Source organism: Sinohyriopsis cumingii, unplaced genomic scaffold (genome assembly GCF_028554795.1).
Source record: "Sinohyriopsis cumingii isolate HCF-2022 unplaced genomic scaffold, ASM2855479v2 utg000349l, whole genome shotgun sequence".
NCBI classification, from domain to species: Eukaryota; Metazoa; Mollusca; class Bivalvia; order Unionida; family Unionidae; genus Sinohyriopsis; species Sinohyriopsis cumingii.
In genome coordinates, this window is record NW_028315889.1 from 2,530,638 (window position 1) to 2,557,180 (window position 26,543).

The 26,543-nt window shown below is 34.2% G+C and overlaps 1 protein-coding gene across 2 annotated transcripts in view; it reads left to right on the forward strand.

Moving 5' to 3' along the window:
- LOC149774328 (uncharacterized) overlaps positions 1-26,543 on the forward strand; it is a 101,386-nt gene that overhangs the window by 58,941 nt on the left and 15,902 nt on the right. For both annotated transcript variants that reach the window (XM_089945408.1, XM_089945407.1), the window contains exon 13: positions 1,305-1,394. In XM_089945408.1, the coding sequence (XP_089801534.1) occupies positions 1,305-1,394 (90 nt within the window). The remainder of the gene's footprint in view (positions 1-1,304; positions 1,395-26,543) is intronic.

The window sequence follows — 26,543 nt, forward strand, 5'->3', positions numbered from 1 at the left end:
TTAGTAACAGACTTTCTAATTATGACTGAAATTTTATCTAGCAAACAGAAGGATTCTTCTAGAAAATTATTTTCCATCAGGTAATAGTTTTTTTTAGAAAATGCTAATTTTGACCTGAGGTCAAGTAGAGGACGCTGTAATTGTCTTACTGGAAAAATTAATTATTTGTGCTGTAAGTTCTTAGCAGAGACAGTTATATTATTGTTGTGTCCAGAAGTTCATTTGGGCAGGAATTTATTTATTCCAGTTATTTTATTCAAGTTATTTTTCTCTAAGAATACAAAATGCTTTTCAAAAATAACATTATTGGAAATAGAGACTTGAATTTATACTGAAATTTCAAATAAGGATTAAATTCTTGAATTGTATTATTGTGATCCAACAAAAGACTGTTGATACATCACCATAACACAGACCACCACAGGCACATCAGCACTTTCAGTCTTGGATTTAATTTGAATTTCCTTTAAAGTTTATTCAGAACTTTAATTATTGGGACTTGCATCTGTAATTCTAGGATTATTGGGATTAATATTTTCAATGCCATAAGTTCCTTTATTTTTATATTTTCACTTTGTATTCTAGGGAAATAAATTATTTGTTAAATTTTATAGAGCTTGTTGCTTCTCACTCTTTTCTACTGCTTATTTTCAGACAATAGAATCACAATAGGTAATAATTGACTGCTCCAGTGGCTTAGTGGTTAGAGCATCCACCTCAGATGCAGGAGGTCGTGGGTTTGAACCTGGCCAAATCATACCAAAGATATAAATGTGGCACTAACAGCTGCCTCAAATGGCACTCAGCATTAAGAGGGTTGTATTAGGACTGGTATGCCTGGTGTCAGGATAATCTGACTGGGTGGGACATCATGCTACATGTTTGAGACATGATGCCCAGTGCTAGACATCACTATAAACTGCCACACTGCAGACATCGTAACCATATGACTGAAAAATTGTTAAGCTACATTAAAAATCCAAATCACACACACACTTCATTACATGATTATAAGGTGACCTTTTCTCAATGGGTGGCCTCATTTAAGAGCAGTCCACTGCACCATCAGTAGATTGCCATATTTAAGAGAGGCACAGTGCACCACCAAGGGTTACCTTGTTTAAGTGGAGCCTTTTCAAATGGTGGTACACTGCACCACCACAGAGTTTCAGTTATGAGGAGCTCACTTATCAGAATATAATGTACTGAGTAAACATTTTTAGCTGTAAGCTGGTAAGTAACATGATAGTACTGCTTGTCTAACCTTGCCTGATGTATTAGAACCAACATTCTCTATGTTTCAGTTGAACCTCAACCCTATGAAGGACCAGGGAGTGGAGGCCATTTTGAAGGTAGTGGAGAAACACCCTAGTCTGAGCTTCCTTTCACTGGAGGTACTGCATAATATTACTCACACATTTTTGTACCAGCCTCTGAGGATGTTATTAGTCATGGATTGTCATTGTTTCTACTTCAGATATGTTCCCTTGTCACTTTAACATTATTAAAATAAACTTGCTGCCTCCCGAATCCAGCCCTCCCCAAAATCATCTTTTCTGTCTATATTGTGTGAACAAAAGACAGTAACTCTTGCCCATTACCTCCCCTTGCCACCACCAGGTGTTGCCAGTTAAGCTTTCACTACCGGACAAGCAATATTTTACTGTAGACCTACCAAAATTCGTCTGTTCATCTTCATAGTTTTCAACTATCCATCCCAAAGTTGGAATTTTTGTGTCAGGTAAGAAACCCACTTCAGGTTGTGTGCATTATTTTTTCATTTTTACCAATTTTTATATGAATTTGTCACATTTGTGAACTTCATTTAGTCTGATGTTATGCTTGAACACTGTAAACTGATGTGTGATGTAGTTCATGCTTTCTTGATCACTGTATATCTTTGCTCAATAGTAAGGAGTTGTTTTTGCAACATGTTAAATATTAACATATTTGATTTGTAAATTTATTAATTTTTTGGTTCTTGTTAGTTTAGTTAAATAATGACGACATAATGTCCCAAATGTAGAAAGTTCAAGGCCAGTGAAGACACATGACATGTGCCTTTCCTGCACAAAATATTTGTTGCCTGGGACATGCATTATATGTGTGATCAGGTCAGAGGATACTTGGTCAGTTGCCCTGTGAAAGACCATTAAAACCAAGAAATTTGTCAAGGCTTACACTGAGCAGTTGGACATTTTAATTATAAATTCCAAGACAAATCAATTACATGCCTTATGAAGGATGGTGTTGGGGTCTCCACCACCACAACCACTGAAAAAGAGGTGCACAACACTATCTGCTACCATCATGTCAGAGGAGAAATGCAATGTAGTTTTGCTGTCCATGCAGTCTTCTATGTTGTTGTTAGAGCTACAGATGTAATACCTAGTGCAGGGCATTTTCTGTCCATATTTCTTTCCCACTCCCCATACATAATTTGAATTGAATTGAGGAATCTCCCCCATTTTTAGTCACCCCCGTGAGTACAAATCCCCATGGCTGTCTTAGCATTGCTTCAATGCCTGTTAGTCAAGGTACACAATTTTTTTACCAGACCATAAATCTTAAGGAAATGGTCCTTAAATTAAGGACTTAGCAAACAATTTTGGAGATATGATTATTGTGGTACAATCTGGCTACTTACATGTCTATGTTTGATTTGAATATAGTTTTCTTATTAGAATCAACAGAATTGGTCATGGAACGAGACAGGCTTCATAGGGGTACCTCAGACACTTTCAACTACATCTGCCTGATCAAGCTGTTCCATATAGAAAGTTAACATGGCACAAAAGAATAAAAGAGAATGTTCTGAATTCTTGGTTAATTGCTGGAAGGGCAACAATTACATATATTAGACATCATGTGTTGATTTTAGTATGTCTTGTGGCAGGAGAGATATTTGTGTCGCTGCATGAAATTGAAAAAAGTGAAATGTTATGTCAAGTTGTGAGATAGTTAGAACCCATTGAACTGCATAGGATTTGGAACTGCTTTTTGTGAAACTTTAAAAATATTGACTGCCTTACTGAGGTCTTGTTAGGATTGGCAGGTCTGCCTCTGTCCACAGTCGACACCCATACCAACCATTCTACAGTTGTCTCTACCACTATAACAAATTCTTCCCACAGATATGGCTAGCCATACGTTTATAGTGTACTCATTGGGTTGGTACTGTGATACATACAGGGTGAATGCCCACCCAGTGTAAAGATGAAAGTAAGATTTGCCATACTTAGAACTGAGGAGAGAACTAAGTTTAGTTTTAAGGCTGCGGTGAAAGAAATGTATGGGTATTGCCAGCTTCAGTATGTCCTCCACCTTTTACTGCCACTTGGGCCTATAAGGTCCAGACTTCTGTAGACCTAGATGAGGAGGAGGGTAGTGCCTCCTAGTCTTCTTCATTAGTTGTCAAAAATTTAAAGGAATTGCAGACTGTCTTTTCAGCAAGATATGTGATCCAGAAAGCCCATTACAAATGACTTTTGATGTTATGACTCTAAGTCTTAAACATAGTAACAAAAAGGAGCAAAAACCAACAAGTTTTGTAAAATTAAATAGATAATTTATTTCTCTAGAATACAGAGTGGAAAAGATAAAAGAACTTATGGTATTGCAAATGAAATCCCAAATAATCCTACAATTACTAACACATGTCCTAATGAATAAAGTTCTGAATAAACTTTAGTGGTATTCCAAATAATTTCAAATGCTGAAGGTGTTGATGTACCTGTAGTGACCTGTAAAGTGGAGATGTGCAAACAATATTTCATTGAATCACAGGCATATAACCCAAAGTTTCCTTGTTTGAATTCACTATAAATCCCATTTAATGTCTTTTTCAAAGAAATTATATAGAGCACTTTGTATTTACAGAGAATAAAGAATAATTTCATTTGCCCAATTCAATATCTGACTACAACAATAATTGATTTCTGCCCAGATGTTACCATAGGAATAAATAATATTTCCATTAAAGATTTTTTATTCCTCTACCTGACCTTGGTCACAGTTAGCTTTTTCTTTAAAAACAAACCAAAACTATTGCCTAAAGGAAATTTTCAGTCTAGTAGATTTCAAATGTTTACAAGATAAAATCTGTTACTAAAATTATAATATAGAATGTGGTAAACACAATGTCATTGGCTCAGACCAAGATAAAAATGTGTACTTCTATTGATAATCATTCATATATTAAACCCATACTCATAGAGAAAATATTAGTTATGTATTAGTTGTTCACAAAATTAAAAAAATTACTGATTTTAGTCAGGTAAACATTGAATTTATTTTGGACAAGCTCAGTTACACGATACAATTTTACATAACCCACAGCATATAATAAATGAAAAAACTAGCAAACAGTCTAATTAAATGTACATACCAGTAGTACAAAACTCAGATGCCTTTCATACTGGTGTTAGACAAGAATTTTGCATCCGTAAATTTGACAGCTCCTATTTTCTATAAAGTCGACAAAAATACTTTTTTCATGCAATGTTAGAAGTGGTGCATACTATCATAGCCATATCACTGATGTGAGTCTTGCTGTCCATAGTGATTTTTTGGCTTCCTAACAAATCAGGTAATGTTCAAGCCTGGGAGTTAGCATCCTGTATTGCGAAAGTCATCAACAGAGCAGCACATCATTCCATGGCAATAGCTTTGACTGCTTCTGCTAACTTGGATTTGGTGTGACAAGATGCATGTCTGTGTTTGATATCACTTAAGTCTCATCATACTCTGACATTGATGACAACACCTTTTGGGTCACCATTGCTGTTTGGGGTCAAAATCAGGGAAGTGAGGAGACAGGCAGCTCAGGAATTGCCCCTCCAACTTGCCATGCATGGAATGATTACTCCCTCATGCCTGGGTCTTGTCAGGGAAATCTTGCAATGGAAAGAATTTAAATATTTCATTGTGAAAAGAATCTTTTGAGCAGGAAGGTCCTCCAATTTGAAGGCTTATGAAGGAAAAGCGTGTGTATTCGGTGACTGGTGCAGTGTCAACAGTATGAACCCTATGAGTTCCTTAATCCCACAATTGACTGACATTTCTTCTCTGTATGAGGAGAAAAAGTTTGCCTTGATTACCATCATTGGCTGCCAATCCATGATATCCAACACTTTTAGGCATCATAGCAGAGAAAATATTAGTCTTGTTAAAGATCTATCAGACCTACATGCCAATTTTGACGTAAATAGACCGAAATTCCTCAGCTGTTTCCAAATAAAATCTCATGGGTTTGACATGGCTTAATTCAGATACATTCAAGCCTTTAACCTGAAGCTTCTGACATACAAAACATGTTTCCTTATTGTTGTAGCTTCAGCAAGTAAGGTGAGCAAGTTACATGCCCTTGTAGTGGATGTGAACTATCTCCAGTTCAGATCAGATGGTTCTGCAGTCCTAACGACAGGTTTTGTAGCAAAGAATTGACTGCTGTCAGAGGGCAGTCAGAATCATCACATGCTCTGTCTGTTTGATTGATATGGTATTTACTCAGTTATAAATCAACTTGAATATATGTCAACTCCCCATTTTTAGGGCTACAAAAGGCCAATTTCTCAGTGACCCTTATGGACTTATAAGCAAGTATATACAGTTTGTCAAGAGAAATGACCATGCATGAGCTTGTCCACATTCTGAAGCATTACTTCAAGTGCACAGAGAAAGTCATGGAACAAGGAAAAGATTTTTTTTTCCCCCCAGTGAATATCAGTGGAAAAGGATATTACCCTTCAACTCAAACACCATGGTTTAAATGGGTTATACACTTGGTGTACTCTGAAGTCTCAAAAGACATATATATAGATAGATAGATATTATAATAACCTGCATTTATGGAGTGAAATATACATGCATGTATGCTGTATACATTATGCATACAAGCTGTGCATTTCAATCTCCTTTTTTTTGATCATAGCATTACCAGTAAATTTGTCAACTGAGTTAACATTAATATTTTATATGATTTGTTGTTTTGTTTACAGTTCTAATTGTTACCTAGTACAGTCTACAGTAGTCTTATAAAATCACACACCCAATCTGTGTTGATACTGATGGAAATATTGTGGATCTGATGTGCAAGCTTACTGCATGTAAATCTTTCCGGAACACACCTGTATACTGTTTAGACACCGGTATTTGGTAATAGCCATATCTAGTGCAAAATTCAAAATGGCTATAGGACAGAATGTTGAGTAGCTACAATGTTATAGCCTCAATGTGTCCATGAAGTAGGGGTCCTAATATTTGTACTAGGGTTGCGCTATTCCATGTCAATTTACAAGTCGCCAAACATAGGATTTGATCTGGCTCTGTGTATCTTCCATTCTTCAGAAAATAACATAGATGTCTTCTGTGACTTTAAGATAGTTTTTGAACAGTTCCTGCAGAGCTTATTTCAAAGTCACAATGCTCTCCTCATTTAAGCTTTGCAGATAATTGTATACAGAGTCTTTTATAGGGTTGTCCTGAAGAAACTTGCCATTAAAAATACCTGGAAAGTTCCTGTCTGAAATTTCTGAAGGAGCTGTCATAAAACTGTGGCCATTATATATATATATATATATATATATATATATATATATATATATATATATATATATATATATATATATATATATATATATATATATATATGGAGTTCAGCATATTTTATGCTACTTTGCAACAACTCTCATTAAAGACCAGTGCCATTATGAAATGTTAGAGCAACAACAATTACAACGATCATGAGACAACCATCTTCTGCATCAGCAGCCAATCTTTCCAGTTTTAAATTTGAATGACCCAGGTAGCCATTTTTCAGAAACAACATAATATCATATTTATGGTGAATCAGCACAGCTGCCCAATCAAAATAATTGTTAAATCTGTTGTTGGAATAGCTTGTCAATCTGCTTTTAATGCCATGCCAAGCTCAGAATGCAATCCATTCAGCTCTAAGGCCATTTCTCTCATCACATCATGGTCCCGACACATTACAAGCTGTTTGACAAACCTGGAAGCTGCATTTTCTTCCCCTTGTGGAATCTTGAAAATTTATTATCTGTAACAGCTAAGACTACCCACTTCTTCTTTCTTCAAAATTTCCTGAATAGCAGCATCTGTGTTATCATGTGTAATTCAGTTTGTTCACTGTAACCTCCAGGAGAGTAGCAGCATCTTCAGCCGAAGCTGAAGTAAATCCTAATGAGAGCATGTTGCCATCATCAAGGATTATTTGATAAATCAGCTTTTGAGCAATCAGTATGGAGTGTAAAGTTTTCAGATTTAAGAATAAGTTCTGTTGTCTGGAATCCCTTAAAAAAATTACCTTCATCACTCATGTTTAAACAACTTTGAACACATAACAACACATTTTTCGCAACATTCTTTATGACATCTGATCAGTTAGATGCCGCCACTCCACAACCTTGAAGAGCAATTACAGTTTTTCAGATGTCATCGGTAAAGTGACCACGTTCTGTATGAGACTGAAGCTTGAATATTTTCTCAGGTTTGGCAGCAAGTTTGTTTTTGAGATTGTGCACTATCCTATTCTTTTTAACTATTTCGTTTCTGAACTTATTTTTTGGAAGCAGTATAATACATGATGCAACAAAAACTGTCCTGCCATCACTCATGTCTGAATGGAAAGATCTCAAATATTATATGAATCAGTAAATCATTGACTTGGAAAAATACGTGGAATGAAAATTCTGCTAGCAAGCTTCTTCAGCAAACCTAGCAGTGGAGAGTGGAATCCTCATTATAGTACCAATCACAGAGATGATGTGGTATTGTGCCACACAAATACAGAAGGGTGGACCTGGACCAGAGTGCATAGCAGAACTCATTATTGTCAAGTATATCAACTAACATCTAATAAGATAAAAGTATTTTTAAGTGTACTCAGCTATCAGTAAGATGCATTTTCTTTTTGATGTGCCACTAGAAAATATTTTGGACTTTCTAATATTTTGGACTATATTTTTTAGGGTTTTACCATTTTACCTGCATGTTTTATTTTATGTCCTTTTGGAGAATTGTGACACCTTTTCCATTTATTTTTATTTGGAATTGTTTATCTGCCTAGGATTTAAAAACTTTAAATTTTAAAATTGTTAGATCATAACTTTTAAGGGATGCTGTATAGTCAAGATTGTGCTGAAGTACTGATGCTGTACACGTACATACATACATACATACATACATACATACATACATAAATACATACACACACACACACACACACACATACATACATGTTGATATTTAACTGGAAAACAGTCTAAAAGATGTATAGTTTTATGAGGTGGATATCTCAGGATACTTATATTGTCTTTCTTCTCATATTAAATTTACTTTCCTTTTTTATGATGTTCCATGGATTGAATAGAAGACTTTGATGCAGAGATGTAAGCAACAAATGTACTACATTGTTCAGCTGTAGGATGATTTTAAATTTGTATGTATGCCTATAAATTTATTATGAATGCATCATTTTATGTTTGTTTTTTCAATGTTGTAACTTATAGCAGTTACAATTAAATAGGCTGTAGCTTTTTTTTTTTCTAAAATTTTGTTTCGTGTCCAACACATTGGTTTTATACCAGCTCATCGCATATTCTAACAAATTTTCATGCAGTGGACCATAAATCATCTATTATAAACCAATACTTATTTATCAGCTTTTCCCTACTTTAAGAACAAAAGCAAATCTTAATTGAAAGAGTGCTTACAATCAACATAGAAACTTTCTACACAGCTCTCTTTTTAATGCCTTGAAACCAGCTAAGAAACTTTCTACACAGCTCTCTTTTTAACTGCTTGAAACCAGCTCAGAAACAATTGACACAGCTATCTCTTTAACCACTTGCAGCCAGCTCAGAAACCTTCTGCTTTTAAAACTGTTAACATTGTAGTTATCTGCTTGTTCTACACAGTAACATTGTTTGGTATACTGTTCCATTGACTTAGCCATGTACTTTTTAATTGGAGGCAGCTACTTCAAAATATAACAAGAAGGCTGCAGAGGTAAAACATAATGAACACCACTTTCAACAAAACTGTAAAGGTGGATCCACAGTACTTATCATGTGTGTGAAATTTGTATGCTTATAGTAAAGCAATATGTGGTTTAGTTTAAGTCGTACACACACACACACATGTGTATGTGTGTGCAATAGGGAAAATGTCCAGGTAGTTAAAAGCTAAATATTCAGTTCAGATTTTAATATAGCAAACAAAGCTAGGTTCATTATGCATACATATTTCAGTGTATAATTTGAAATCACCAATTGACTGTAGCTTAAATTATTCAAGCAAACATCACTATTCTCACCTATGGTTGTGAAATCTGATTATTTTAAAATCTGGATTTAATTGAGAAGGTATCCGGATCTTAAGTGTCTATCTTCAAGAGTACACTAAAGTATATATATATATATATATATATATATATATATATATATATATATATATATATATATATATATATATATCTGGTGGGTTGAGATGTTACCTATTATCCCTGTACATAACATCAAGTATCACTAGCTTTTGGTTGATGCAACAAATTTTAAAAAATTAATGTATAGTATGTGAATTCTTGCTTACCAGTATTTTAGAAAATAAATGGATTTGTAATACAAAAGCTACACTTTAATTTTAGCTCTTCATTATATTTGTTTATGTTGCTTTTATGTTGTTGTTTTTGACTTCCAAATCTTTAGTATCTCATTGTCAAGAAATGTTCACTAACAAGTCCGAACAAACATGGAAAGCTGATATTAATGACTTAGCAAAAGTTATAGCCTTCTATTTATTTAAAAATGCCTTAAATTTAGAAAATTATTTATTATATTTGCTAAACAAATTTAATAAATCACTGGTGACGTTTTGAGCCAGTAGCCAGATTTTCAACTGAGGGACACTGGGAGGAGATATCTAGGAATGAAAAACAATGTGAGTTGCATAGAAACAAGGATATTGGTGATGAGTGTCACTATGTAAATGCATGTGATTTTTCAGTAAGGAGTGTGAGTGTAGTTTATCCATATTCTACTAAATTCACTTAGTTCCAAATAATGACACAGCAGCTGATTTCAGAATCTTGTTATTGCTCAGAAATAGATCATTTCAACAATGAGCAGTTAAAAAGAAATGGTCTTATCTTGAATTCCTGAAAATTCTTCTCAGCTGTTTGAGAATCAGTCCTTTTGAAGAATTCTTGTTCTTTCTTTAGTTTGCTTTTTAACTATTATACTTGCAATGTAAATATGATGAAGCAAAAATTTATATTGTTCAGATATAATTCTTTTATGTAACTGCTATTGTTTCCAAGTGGAAAAATACCCACATCAAAAAGAATTTTGTCAGCATCAGTAAAGTTGCAGACTCATTCAACCATGAGAACTGCTGAGCATGATATCTTACTGTGTACAAGATTTGGTTGTTTGAGTTTCATTGGTAGATTTGGTCAGACACTGCCAAATACTGTTGAACCCTTCATTAAAAAAAAAATTAGAAAAATTGCTTCCATTATTAAACTTTCCCCAATCACTGTGCCAGCCATGGCCAAGGCTGAACATTGAGCCAGTCAGTGCTTGGTGTAGGATAGACCATTGAAAAAGGGACTTGTAATGTCAGTTCAAACTTGATGCTGTCATATGAATGTGTTAGTTGGTATTCAGTGGAATGAACATTAATCTTGTTTGGGTATTTTTGTCTGAATCTGTCTCTCCCTCTCTCTCTCTCTGTCTCCATCTCTCTGTCTCTCTCTCTCTCTCTCTCACTGAATATTAAAGGAGAAGCCACTTTCAATTACAGATTTGTAAATGGTGAAGTAATATCTTAATCAGACCAATATAATTACATTTTTTAAAATATTTTGTGACTTTAAGGGTACGTACAATGCCAATTTCGTATTCTGTTAAACAGAATTATTTTCTTTGATCGATTCAGTATATATATATATATATATATATATATATATATATATATATATATATATATATATATATATATATATATATACACACATACATATACATATATATAAATTCGGTATTGACCTTTTTAGGAATCATTTTATGATTTAGATAGGGCAACAACAATAAGACTGTTCATCATGAAGCGTGATGGCATGGCTTAAGACAGATTCAAATGATATTAGGACTACAAGTTTATACATTCTTATATTGTCAATTTATACGTTTTAGTGAATGTGCCATTTCTCTAAAGAAACAAATTCAAAACAGAAGTTGTTACCAAAACGGATATGAATTTCTCTCCGATTATGCATCACCAATTTGTTAGCTTGCAGATAAATATATGTAATATAAAACGATATTATTCCACAAGAAGTTAATGTATAACTATGGTAAATAATCATGAAATTGCAATCAATAACAGATTTTTTTAAAAGACAGCATAATGTTGTTTTTCATTTTTCAAATACTGGCCACTGTATCCATGTACATGTCTGTTTCAAATGAAACTGTCACTAATCTTATATTGTGTCGGAAAATTAGGGTCAAAAATAAAACTTGAGACTTATTTAATGTCAGAAAATTAGGGTCAAAAATAAAACTATAGACTATAGATTGTGTCAGAAAATTAGTCAAAAATAAAGCTTGAGACTTATTTTGTGTCAGAAAATTAGGGTCAAAATAAAACTATTGACTTAGATTTTCAGAAAATGAGAATCAAAAATAAAGCTAGAGACTTATTTAGTGTCAGAAAATTACGGTCAAAAATAAAACTATAACCTTAGGTTGTGTCACAAAATTAAGGTAAAAAATAAAATTGTACACTATGACTGTGCATAAACAGACAATTCAGACAAAAAATTCATGTGTCCCAAAGCTTTGGCCATCAACAAACTTAGGGCAAAGACAGTATTTTGTACCTATCTTGCTTTCCTCTTGTCATCATAGCACCAGTGTTTTCATCAGTACATTTATCTGTTATACTTTCTGCTCTATAAGTGTTTGAAATTTATTTGAGATTAAGAAATTTAACTTTGTATACACATAATTTTCATTAAAAAGAAGGTCACACACCACATTGGGATCCTGAATTCTAGGTCATGGTCATGGCTAAATAAGTTTAAGTGTTCTCTCACACTTTCCTTTCTGCTTTATAACTTGAAAGCCATTTGAGATTGCACTGTATGCCACAGTGGTGCTCCTGTCTTCAGCATAAAGCCATGGTGCTTTATAAGTATCAAGCCATTTGAGATTGCACTGTATGCCACAGCCATGCTCCCGTCTTCAACATCAAATCCATAGTGCTTTATAAGTACCGGTATCAAGCCATTTGAGATTGCACTTTATGCCACAGCCATGCTCCTGTCTTCAACATCAAATCCATAGTGCTTTATAAGTACTGGTATCAAGCCATTTGAGATTGCACTGTATGCCACAGCCATGCTCCTGTCTTCAACATCAAATCCATAGTGCTTTATAAGTACTGGTATCAAGCCATTTGAGATTGCACTGTATGCTACATCCATGCTCCTGTCTTCAACATCAAAGCCATAGTGCTTTATAAGTACCGGTATCAAGCCATTTGAGATTGCACTGTATGCCACAGCCATGCTCCTGTCTTCAACATCAAAGCCATAGTGCTTTATAAGTACTGGTATCAAGCCATTTAAGATTGCACTGTAAGCCACATCCATGCTCCTGTCTTCAACATCAAATCCATAGTGCTTTATAAGTACTGGTATCAAGCCATTTGAGATTGCACTGTATGCCACAGCCATGCTCCTGTCTTCAACATCAAATCCATAGTGCTTTATAAGTACCGGTATCAAGCCATTTGAGATTGCACTGTATGCCACAGCCATGCTCCTGTCTTCAACATCAAATCCATAGTGCTTTATAAGTACCGGTATCAAGCCATTTGAGATTGCACTGTATGCCACAGCCATGCTCCTATCTTCAACATTAAATCCATAGTGCTTTATAAGTACCGGTATCAAGCCATTTGAGATTGCACTGTATGCCACATCCATGCTCCTGTCTTCAACATCAAAGCCATCGTGCTTTATAAGTACTGGTATCAAGCCATTTGAGATTGCACTGTATGCCACAGCCATGCTCCTGTCTTCAACATCAAAGCCATGGTGCTTTATAAGTACTGGTATCAAGCCATTTGAGATTGCACTGTATGCCACAGCCATGCTCCTGTCTTCAACATCAAAGCCATGGTGCTTTATAAGTACCGGTATCAAGCCATTTGAGATTGCACTGTATGCCACAGCCATGCTCCTGTCTTCAACATCAAAGCCATGGTGCTTTATAAGTACCTGTATCAAGCCATTTGAGATTGCACTGTATGCCACAGCCATGCTCCTGTCTTCAACATCAAATCCATAGTGCTTTATAAGTACCGGTATCAAGCCATTTGAGATTGCACTGTATGCCACATCCATGCTCCTGTCTTCAACATCAAAGCCATAGTACTTTATAACTATCATGCCTTTCGAAACTAACTTGGTATCCTTATAGATCATCATTAGCATCAATTAGTGTCCTGTTTTCAATGTCAGGGTCTTAGATTATTATTATTAGTTTTCATTCATATTTTTCTTTTCATTCTAAAACATTAGAGCCATGTGAGATTAAGGTATGAAACTTATAGGAGTATATATGTTGTGTACCACATTGTGGGTCATGTGTGTGTGTGTGTGTTTCATAGTTGCTTTTGTCAGCTTTATATCTTTAAAAGCTGCATTGTGTGCACTTATGTTTCTCAGTTTGATAGTATATTGTGTATAACAGTCATTGTTTTATCTTCAGGGTTATAGTTACTGAAAAAATTTGTTCCCGTATTTTATTTCCTCTCCTATGCCCTTTGGGATAGAGATACGAACTTTGTTATTTTCTACGTCTGCCAGATACTTCCACAGTTCCGTCTCAAGTCATGACTTTTAATGAACTCACCATTAGGGGTCAAACAATACACATGTGCTGCATATTGATATGATTTACAACATATAGCCTGCAATAAAATACATATCAATACACATATAAACTAGATGGTTTCTCCACTTTGGAAAGTAGGTGGTTCACTTTTATATATGTTGATGTATTGGTAACTGGTTGTATTTCCAATATGCAGATTACAGATAGTCATATATTTATGATCTATTGATACCCAATTCTCATCAGTGATAAGACAACAAAAATACTTTCAAACAGACTACCGGTTGGTTGTTGCTGAGTTAATTAAACGTTTCAGGCCATTTAATGGTCACTCCATTTAAGTCACTTTAACCACCAGGCCCTTTATTTTGCATGAATGCTTTATTACCAATTTCATGTCTTAAACTTGGAAGACATTACAATGTTATGTTCAAAACAGAAGAAATAATGCAGTTTCCTCTTGAAAAGAATCTCTTCTAAAACGAATTAAGGCATGGGAATGAGGATGAATACCAACAAATCAATTTTCCAGAGCTCACAGATATTATTTTTTGGAGATGTGCTCCAAAATAGGATTTTTCACTAACATAACATACTTTCTTGAATCTGTAGTTAATAGACTGCTATGCATAATTTCTTATCTGTTCTATAATGCTGTATTAGGGTTTTTAGTCAATTAAATCCATAGTATGCTTGTGCAGACAGAGTTTTTCAAATAAATATATTTACTGTTTAATTTACTTTTGTCATCCTTATTTATTTAGTTTATTTTAACCCTGATATGGATGTATGGTTTTGAACTATATGATCTGCAGCTCTAAATTTAAAAAAAAATGAAAGCTACATTCTCCTTTTAAATTGTCTGTATTTTAATTAGGTCCAGTATTCTGCCCTTTCTACATTTAATTTTGAAATACAGCTGAAAGGGAAATTGACGGTTATGTCATCTATTTTTGTCCATCCATTAACATGTACATCTGACTCATATTTAATACCATTTTTGGGCTCAGAAGCACTCACTGGTATCTCCATTAACACTTTCCCAGCTCCAATATTTGGATATACTTATAACTTTAAAAATTACTGCCATCATCACTATCATCAGCCAGTATTTGCCAAACAAAAATGTAATGAACCATGCCTGGAATTAGAAATTTGTGTTTTCTAGGTAGCCTGTATTTTAAAAAAGCATTTGTAAAACTTCCTTGATGGATGGTTCAAACTATGCCGTAATGCTTATTCCAGGGCACAATGTGCCAGTCAAATTTAGTTTAGAAACCATTCATGTCATGCTAGAAGAACCCAGATGTGTAAACAGTTGCCTACCCATAAAAACAGATCTTGAGACAAGAATGGTTAAATAAAAATTGTATACTTCCCCAAGCACATTTTTATATGTGGAACTTGCAACTTATTTGCTGGACTTCTCATGCATCGCCATTCTCCAAGTGTGTAAATTCGTACAAATTTTGCACGATTCATGCAATTACACACCCTGACAGCATCGCTGTATAAGTACTTGATATATCAAGTAATGATTTTGAGTGAAGTTTCTCTGTTGCTTTGCCAATACTTCCTGTTTGTCATACAGGGAATATGCTACATTAATTTCTAATTTAACCTGGACCGGAACAAGCAATAACCACCCATGGGAGTTCAGTATATTTCACCATGTGACACACTGGTAGTGTAGCTTTCAAATCAGCTGAAGTGGACAAGATACAATGCAACATAGAAACTTAGCGTAAAAGTGGTTATTAAATAATGAGTAAAGTACTTCATTATACAGTGTGATCCTGCTATAACATGGTAGTTGGGCGCCATAGAACCCATCCGTGTTATAGACCAAACCATGTTATAAGCAACCAGGTCAGTTAGCTGAAGAAAATGATGCATGTACCCCAAATAATGTGCAGAGGGGTAGATAATAAATGCAGGCAGTAAAATACATGCTTCATTGGCACAGTTACCATCTCAAATCAATGCATATTAAATGAGATTAAAAGTGATTCCATCGAAAATATGGACACAGAGATTTAAAATATTCAATAATTTTGTCACAGGTCATATTGGTCTGAATTCAGTGGAAAAACATGGCAAAATCACAGAACGAATGAAGAAGCACATTTACTTTTCTTTACGTCCCAAGTCAGTAAAAGCTAGTTTGCATTTTAAGCCGGCATTGGTAGCATTCATAAGTATAAACTTTTTCCCTGCAAAAAGGAAACTTTCACAACACAGTTAACGTGTTCCAGTCATGTTGTAAAATGCAAAAATCAATCAGATTCCTTTACTTGTATATAAGTTTGGTACTGACTTCCTTTGAAGAAAAGTTCTTTGTTTTTATTGAAGATTGTAGTCGGCTTTCTTTAATGAAGGGTGCATGCATTATTGAAGTAACCACTAATGGACAGCTTTGGAAAACCAAACAAATGCCCATTTCTTATTGTGGTGGCAGCATCAAATAATCGTACTGCATGATTGAGACTGATTTTTTTTATCATTTGCTAAGTATGTTTTCATAACAATCGGTGCTTCAAAGGTAGTCTGTTTCATTTGAAATTTCAGCAAACTATTTTATCTGATTACATTTTTAAAAAGGAATTGGCCATTGTTTGGTCTATTCTAGTTACTGTTCCTCCCTGCCTATTGAATAAATGAGTAAGATGTTTTTTTTAATTTATTTATTTTAAATTTTTTTATTTTTTTTATTACATTTGTGGTAGCAGCGTGATGCTGCCTTCCACGCATGCATCAGAATTTTAACAAATGGGTGTTCAGAAGGATTTAATTGTGAGTGAAAAGAAGAGGAATTTTACTTACCATCTACATACAAATGTCAGTCTATGTAAATATATTAAATACAGTCGAGCGGCCAAAAATCCGACAAAAGATAGAATACAAGATAATGCCTCGTCCGGTTGATCTCCATTACCAGAAATGTCAACAACAACAAAAAAGCGGATATCTCACAACATACAGTACTCATGCTAGACGTCAAGATAAGTGGATTATGATATAACAGTGCACTCTTTAGATGGTTTGTCAATATGGACAAAGAATTTGTTTATGTAACAATAGATAAATTTCAGTGCATTTTATATCCAGTTTGCGGCTTCCTTTCATGGAGCCTCAGAATTTTTCCACTCCAAACCAATGGTTGTATATACAAGTTTCAACAGCCAACAATGTCGGCAATAAAAAAAAATCGCCAGATGGTATATTTTGCCGCCAATAAGGAAAAAATCCAAGTTTGCCACATTGGCGAAGACCTATGCGATCCCAGAATAAACATTTTACATGTTATTTTTCGTACTTTTAAGAAGAAAAAACTACTTTTTTTTGTAGGAGAAAAATAAAATAAAATTTCAGGAGACACGCCACAAATGTCTTATATTATTCATACACGATCTCTTCCCCAAAATGATAATAAACTCTTTTACTTTTTTTTCGTACTTTTAGGAAAGATTTTTTTTGTGTATATGAGAACAATACATGTATATGAAATTTCGGGAGCCACACCACGACCATGTTATATCCAAATTCATATTATAATGGAGTGTGCTATAGCGGGGTCACACTGTACATGTGTATCCTATATGCTTAACATGCTTCTCACTTAAGATAATTAGCATGGGGGGGGGGGGCAGATTGCGAACCATTCACTTTGTGTTAATTTGTAGACAACAAGCAAGTAGTCTCAATAGTCTTTTTGTCTTTACTAATAAAAATCAGTGCATGCGACTGAAAATGCTTTTTCAGTTTATAAACTAATAATAATTACTCATAACTGCTCAAAACTAAAATAATTTGTATGTGGTAAGTATCATTTTGTATTGATTCTCTATCTCTTTTATTGATATGTGTGTCGTTAAAGCAAAGGTATCAATGAATCAATATACCGATGAATCATTTCACCCCTACTCACCACATTAGGAAGGAATCAAAAATTCATTGAATCTGGTTTTCTTCTTATTCTGCCTAGGCTTACAAACTATGAATGCCAAATGCATGATTGTGCTATCAAATTGTAACTTAAAATGCAAAGTGTATCATTTCTAATTCCACTATTTACTTTATAGAATAAATTTAATCTGATACCTTCCTGGGATTATCGTGCGTATTTTATACACTCCATATGTTCATCCATCCTTATTGTTGCTTCTCATACATCTTTTAGCAAACTGTAGCGTACTACAATGTAATATATCAGTACTTTCTAATGTACAAACAGTGTGTGTGTGTGCAGTGTATTTTTTTCTAATATGCCTGACATAAGTTGAAATATATTCTGTATGATGTGGTTTATCCATTATGCACAATAAGTCCAGATGTCTAGCATTTAGTGTTACTAAATTTTCTAGATGGCTTGCACTTGGGGTAATGGATGAACCCTATCAATTTTGGGCTTAAAAGCTCAAAGGTCAGAGTCACTAACAGAGAGAGACCAGTTCTGTAGATATCTTGCACTTGGTGTAAGGAAAAACTTTGTTGATTTAATGGTAAAAAGATCAAGGTGATTGATTGTTAGAATAAAAATGAGTTCCACACCATCTACAGTTACCAAACTTTGGGATAGCTTGCACTTGGTGGTAAGGATGAACCCTATCAATATTGGGATAGCTTGCACTTGGTGGTAAGGATGAGCCCTATCAGTTTTGGGATAGCTTGCACTTGGTGGTAAGGATGAACCCTATCAATATTGGGATAGCTTGCACTTGGTGGTAAGGATGAACCCTATCAATTTTGGGATAGCTTGCACTTGGTGGTAAGGATGAACCCTATCAGTTTTGGGATAGCTTGCACTTGGTGGTAAGGATGAACCCTATCGATATTGGGATAGCTTGCATTTGGTGGTAAGGATGAACCCTATCAATTTTGGGATAGCTTGCACTTGGTGGTAAGGATGAACCCTATCAATTTTGGGATAGCTTGCACTTGGTGGTAAGGATGAACCCTATCAATTTTGGGATAGCTTGTACTTGGTGGTAAGGATGAACCCTATCAATTTTGGGATAGCTTGCATTTGGTGGTAAGGATGAACCCTATCAATTTTGGAGTCAGAATGTTAATGATCAAGGACACTGTGAAAGAAATAAAATTATTTCTGCACAATACTTTTAAGTTCTCCATTATATATGGTAACCCAAATTTTTTGAATGGATACAACATCGAATGGGAAAGAACCCTATTAATTTTAGAGTCAGATGTAAAAGGCTAATATTAATAAGAGTGAAAGGATATACATCATTCCCTTGATAACTCACGCCCTGATAACTCATGAACCCGCTTATAACGTGGGGTCAGGTGTAGATCCCATTTTTTAAAATTAGAAAATACCCCTAAAAATCTTATCTCTATTAATTAAACTTCAAGAAAAATGCGATCAAAATTGGTAACTGAAACGATATATCCTTCTTTTTATGGTCAAAAATGGTAGATAGGACCTGGAAATTTTAATCAACATTTTGAAATTATCAACTGTTAATAAGGACATACATTTTCTTTCCAAACAACATTCTTAATACACTGTAATTAAAGAAATTCAAGGAAATTTTGATCAGCAAAAACGTCACTTACACCTAGTGTAGGCAGTACATTAATATTTAAATGCCAAATAAATAATTTTTATTCAGAGAAATTTGTGTTTTAATTCGATCTTTTAGTATCATCATAAATGCAATGTATTTTTAAATGTAAAATGTGTCAATCTACTGTAACAACTATGTCCGCAAGTGTTTCTCTGAGAACCTAATTAAGTGCAGATGGTGTTTTTGATAACTGACTTGCAGAAGTATTTGTTGTATTGTTTAACTGAATTAAAAGCTGGCCTCCTTTGTTTTATCACATTGATTATGTCTTTTGAATCAAATAATGGAGCTGGAATAAAAGAAAAGTTAAAAGACATGCAGATCCATCCTACTTAAAATGTTGTGGGCCCAGTCCTATGTCGGGTGAACTCACTTCATTTGATGAATCGAACACTGTTAAAAATGTTATTGTGTATGTAACACAAACAACCTTAAATTAACCAGCTCATTCATAACTGAGATCATGGACAGCAAGGCAACCAAGTGAAACAAATATTTTGCAAAATAAAGAGCTTGATTTCACAGATACAGACCATTGTGGGCCAGCAAGTTTCAGAAAATTCCTGAACTGGCACAGAGATATCCTCAAGGATAATAAGAAGTTTCATTAATACTTCCAATGAAATCATGACATCAATATTGTACTAATTGAACAATACAAAATTGAGTTTCAGCATAGACGATTGTCTCACGAAATAATGTCGCTAGTTTTTGAGAAAATGGAATCTTGTGTGGTGGTGTATCAACAGTTAGTCTAGTTGCCTGCTACTTTGAGTCCTGACTTGGCATTATACTATTATATACCACCCGGGGAACCAGACCAATCCACAAAACAAAATGTAGTGACATATTACATAGATGTTTTCACATACATGTGATGTTGTTGAAACCAGTTGGACCGATCTTTCACGTGTTGGACATTTTGAAAATAAATGTATTTTTACAGAGTAATGAACAACTTCATTAGAAAAATGCATTATTAACAATTATTATTGTCATGATTATAAAACAAGGATTCAGTCATTAAACTGCCCAGTTCCCTCTACCCGCCCCCTACTGCGATTTTCTCAAAGCAGATTTTTTTCATTTTTTGGAAGTCCCTCTGTAACTTGCACCTTCACTTATAGTGCAGGTCTCTGTTTATGGATCCCATTGTGAGCGAGTTATCAAAGGAGAGGTGTAAATGGTTTCCACAAAATAATATCAGTTCCCCGTCACATACCTCGCCCAAAGTTTTTGGATGGCATATACTTGAGATGAGGAAGAAGCCTATTATGGGCTTAGAGTCAGAAGGTACAAGTTTAAGATCACTGCTACTGACAGAAGAAAAATGGTTCCTGCACAATAACATTAGTTCTAAATCACAGACTGGATTAATCTTTGTGGATGGAATAGTATTTTGGGTAAAGAAGTAACCTGCTGATTTGGGGTCAAACTGTTAAAGGTCAGGGTTACAGACTGAAAGAAGAGAAATGGTGTTTGTACACAAATTTCAGTTACCAGCATATAAGACTATTAAACATAGCATGATCATGTAATGTACCATTGTCTGTAGTTTATTTATTTGTGGGAATTCCAGGGAGGTGTCAAAGAGTTCAAGGTTTTAAGTTGTCAGTGACACTGACCTTATGGCTTAATTTTGTATATTCAAATATGAATGAGATTGATAAACTAAATTACCAGACACATTTAAGGATATGACCGTTTATTCATACCATTATTTGAGTTTTCAAACCAATTATTTTTATATTTCAAATAAAATGTGTAAATGAATGGAATATGCGCAACAGCCTGTCATCTAAGTGTTTTTTACATTCATTAATTAGACAATTGGGCTTAAGGTACATGAAGATCTGACAGACACCCATCGGTATTTGGGCTTAGTGTACATGAAGATCTGACAGACACCCATCGGTATTTGGGCTTAGTGTACATGAAGATCTGACAGACACTCATCGGTATTTGGGCTTAGGGTACATGAAGATCTGACAGACACCCATCGGTATTTGGGCTTAGTGTACATGAAGATCTGACAGACACCCATCGGTATTCATGTTCTGATGAACTTGTTTCCATAATAGCAAGATCACTGTTACTGAAAGAAGAAAAATGGTTTCTTCACACAAACTGCACATACTGGACCAAACTTTGTGACTGCCTTTAGAAATTTAAAATTTTTTCATAATATGTAAATAGAATTTGAAATTTTTTAATAGAAAGCTAACCCAGCTTTCTTTACCAACTGCTCTTGAAGTGTGTATTTTGTTCCCAAGATACCTACAGACCAATAATTTAAAGGAAGCTTATGTGATTTTAAAATTGTCATTTTTTAAGAGAAATTCAGTCTATAATATTTGTATTACCATGTATCTGTTGCAGAACTGTGGAGTGAGTATTCATTTTTCCATGCAGCAATGTTGCAGGCTTTGCCTGGACCAAGGGATAGATTTGTGTATGCCCTAGCTGTACCACATATGCATGCATTATATTTTGTTACATACTGAAATGTGTGCATGTTTTAACTGTGTTATATACTTGGTTAGCTGTGTTATATAATTGGTTACATACTTTGATACATACCTCCTTTATCTTAAATCCTGAATTTGCTTTTATAGTCAACAGAAAGTACTATGGCATCTATCATTCTGCCCAAGTAAACTACTGAGTATAAATAAGTTTCTGATTAGACCTACAGAATTCAGTATTAGACCTATGGAACACAGTATTAGACCTACAGAACTCAGTATTAAACCCACAGAACTCAGTATTAGGCCTACTGAACACAGTATTAGACCTACAGAACTCAGTATTAGACCTACAGAACTCAGTATAGACAGGTCAGTATTAGATCTACAGAAGTCAGTATAGACAGAACTCAGTATATTAGACCTTCAGAACTTAGTATTAGACCTACAGAACTCAGTATTAGACCTTCAGAACTTAGTATTAGACCTATGCAACTTAGTATAGACAGAAATCAGTATATTAGACCTATGGAACACAGTATTAGACCTACAGAACTCAGCATTAAACCCACAGAACTCAGTATTAGACCAACAGAACACAGTATTAGACCTACAGAACTCAGTATTAAACCCCCAGAACTCAGTATTAGGTATACAGAACACAGTATTAGACCTACAGAACTCAGTATTAGACCTATGGAACTCAGTATTAGACCTACATAACTCAGTATTAAACCCACAGAACTCAGTATTAGGCCTACAGAACTCAGTATTAGACCAGCAGAACTCAGTATTAGACAGGTCAGTATTAGATCTACAGAACTCAGTATAGACAGAACTCAGTATTAGACCTACAGAACTTAGTATTAGACCTACAGAACTCAGTATTAGTCCTATGGAACTCAGTATTAGACCTACAGAACTCAGTATTGAACCCGCAGAACTCAGTATTAGACCTAAAGAACTCAGTATAGACAGAACTCAGTATTAGACTTACCGAACTCAGTATATTAGACCTACAGAACTCAATATTAGATGGTCAGAACTCGGTATAGACAGGTCAGTATTTTGATCTACAGAACTCAGTATAGACAGAAATCAGTATATTAGACCTTCAGAACTTAGTATATTAGACTTTCAGAACTCAGTATTAAACCCACAGAACTCAGTATTAGGCCTACAGAACTCAATATCAGACCTACAGAACTCAGTATAGACAGGTCAGTATTAGACCTGCAGAACTCAGTATAGACAGAACTCAGTATATTAGACCATCAGCACTCAGTATTAGACCTACAAAACTCAGTATTAGGCCTTCATAACTCAATATTAGACCTACATAACTCAATATTAGACCTACATAACTCAATATTAGACCTACAGAGCTCAGTATTATGCATACAGAACTTAGTATTAGACATACAGAACTAGTATTAGACCTACAGAACTTAGTATTAGACCTACAGAACTAGTATTAGACCTACAGAACTCAATATTAGACCTACAGAACTCAGTATTAGGCCTACAGAACTCAATATTAGACCTACAGAACACAGTATTAAGCCTTCAGAATTCAATATTAGACCTACAGAACTCAATATTAGACCTACAGAGCTCAGTATTAGGCATACAGAACTCAGTATTAGGCCTACAGAATTCAATATTAGACCTACAGAACTCAGTATTAGACCTACAACAGAACTCAATATTAGACCTACAGAACTCAGTATTAGACCTACATAACTCAGTATTTCATTTCTGCTTACACCTACATAAGAAACATGAAATGTAAACTCTAAAGTATAACCGGTAGATCTGCTAGACTTCTTTCCTCAAGTTTACTGATAAGTACTCTGATAAATCATTTCCTTCATAAGGAAGTAGAGAAGACTTTAGGATGTACTCTGAAGAATTCAGTGACCCAGAATAAAAATAAAGTGAAAACAGTTCACAGTAGCAGGAGAACTTGTATGTCTTAATTTTATATTGATCCTGAAAAATTAAATATTGCTACCACCATGCAATTAAAAGAGTATTCAGTTTTAATTTGTAAACATCTTTAATGTAAAAAGTTGAGATAGGTGAAAAAAGACTCTTTCTGCAACAGGCAGACTGAATATTGTGAGTTCATTTATTTTCATAGTTATCAATTTTTATGGTTTTGTATATTTTTTTTAAAAATTCAGTCACAACTTAAAATCATGGATAGGGAAAATGGTCTTATTGTTTTGACATTGTTTTGACAGAAGAATTTTTGTTTGTTGGGTTGTTGAATTTATGGTTCTTAGCAACCTTAAACTATTGAAGATTGGTAGCTCATGAAAATTGGTACCTCACCAAACAATAGTGAATTTACAGTACCTTACGAAAGAACTTTGTATTTCTTCTATAAAAAAAAGACTTTGTTTGGAAATTGAAAGTTATAGATCTTATCACAAACACTGAAAATAGATATGTAATTTGACATTGTTGTGACCCACACAAAATGTGTACTATACAGATTCATTACAATAAATTAGGTCAGAAAGCACTCAAACCAAGGCTGGATTAAGGGGTAGACAGGACAAAATTACGTCAGTTTAAATAAACCATATATATAGGCCTAAACCATTTAATACATGGCCTAATATAGCTATAATAATTATACATATATAAAAGTTTAAGGACTCTTCTTCAGGGTATATTTGTAGATCTATAAGTCCCTACCCACCACACTATAGTAAGTGCCCCAGGTGACCCAATGCCTTAATCCAGCGCTGTGTTGAAATTACAAAAACATTGCTATCCAAAATGAAATACATAGAAGTGTGTATCAACAGTTGTGGCATCAAAGAATGCCTGTCATTCTATCTTGTTGTGTTATAATACATTTGCTTGCTACCTATTTACAATGAGCCTGCTGATAGTTTCAGCATTTGAAAATGCATGTGTAAATTATTTTGCTGAAGTCTGTCTGACCTGGCCTCGTAGTCAAAGAATGCAATGAATTCGGATTCAGTTTCAAAAATAAATTTTCGGTACTCAGAATAAAGGCACAAGTAGCAAAATTTAATGTGTTGAATCCTCATGTTTGCATAGTTTCACTATGTATAAAAACTTTCCTAATTTTCGAGTCTTATGTCTGGATTAACCTTTTTGTCTTCAAAACAGTTTAAAGACTATTGGACTGTATTCATGAAACTCTATAATTTAAGTACACACTTGAACTTCAAGTTATTATGGATATATAACGAATAGGCAACAGATTTAAATGAAAAATTTAAAATTTGCGATTTTATAAAATTTATAAATATTATTGAATGGATAGTTTATTTCATAAAACGTGAACAAGATAATTTCTCTGTCCGATTGAGTATGAATGTACAAGTTAAGGTGCTTTCTTTACATTGGATTGATTATTAGTGTACAAGTTAAGACACTTTCTTCAGATTGGATTGTGTATTAATGTACAAGTTAAGGTGCTTTCTTTACATTGGATTGATTATTAGTGTACAAGTTAAGACACTTTCTTCAGATTGGATTGTGTATTAATGTTCAAGTTAAGGTGCTTTCTTTACATTGGATTGATTATTAGTGTACAAGTTAAGACACTTTCTTCAGATTGGATTGTGTATTAATGTTCAAGTTAAGGTGCTTTCTTTACATTGGATTGATTATTAGTGTACAAGTTAAGACACTTTCTTCAGATTGGATTGTGTATTAATGTTCAAGTTAAGGTGCTTTCTTTACATTGGATTGATTATTAGTGTACAAGTTAAGACACTTTCTTCAGATTGGATTGTATATTAATGTACAAGTTAAGGTGCTTTCTTTGCATTGGATTGATTATTAGTGTACAAGTTAAGACACTTTCTTCAGATTGGATTGTTTATTATGTACAAGTTAAGGTGCTTTCTTTGCATTGGATTGATTATTAGTGTACAAGTTAAGACACTTTCTTCAGATTGGATTGTTTATTATGTACAAGTTAAGGTGCTTTCTTTGCATTGGATTGATTATTAGTGTACAAGTTAAGACACTTTCTTCAGATTGGATTGTGTATTAATGTTCAAGTTAAGGTGCTTTCTTTACATTGGATTGATTATTAGTGTACAAGTTAAGACACTTTCTTCAGATTGGATAGAGTATTAGTGTACAAGTAAGAAAACTTTCTTCAGATTTGTTTGAGTATTAGTGTACAGGTTAAGACAATTTCTTTACATTGGCTTTAGTTACATTGCATTCGAGATTACAAGTTAAGATGCTTTCTATACATTGAATTGAATATGAGATTACAAGTTAAGATGCTTTAGTTACATTGGATTGAATATGAGTGTACAAGTTAAGATGCTTTAGTTACATTGGATTGAGTATGAGTGTACAAGTTAAAATGCTTTCTATACATTGAATTGAATATGAGTGTACCAGTTAAGATGCTTTCTTTACATTGGATTGAGTATGAGTGTACAAGTTAAAGATGCTTTCTTTATATTGAATTGAATATGTGTATAAACTTGGGTTGAAGAGTTTCATGAATACAGTAATTCAAGGTTTTAAGGGTTTGTGTTGTTGCAATGCTT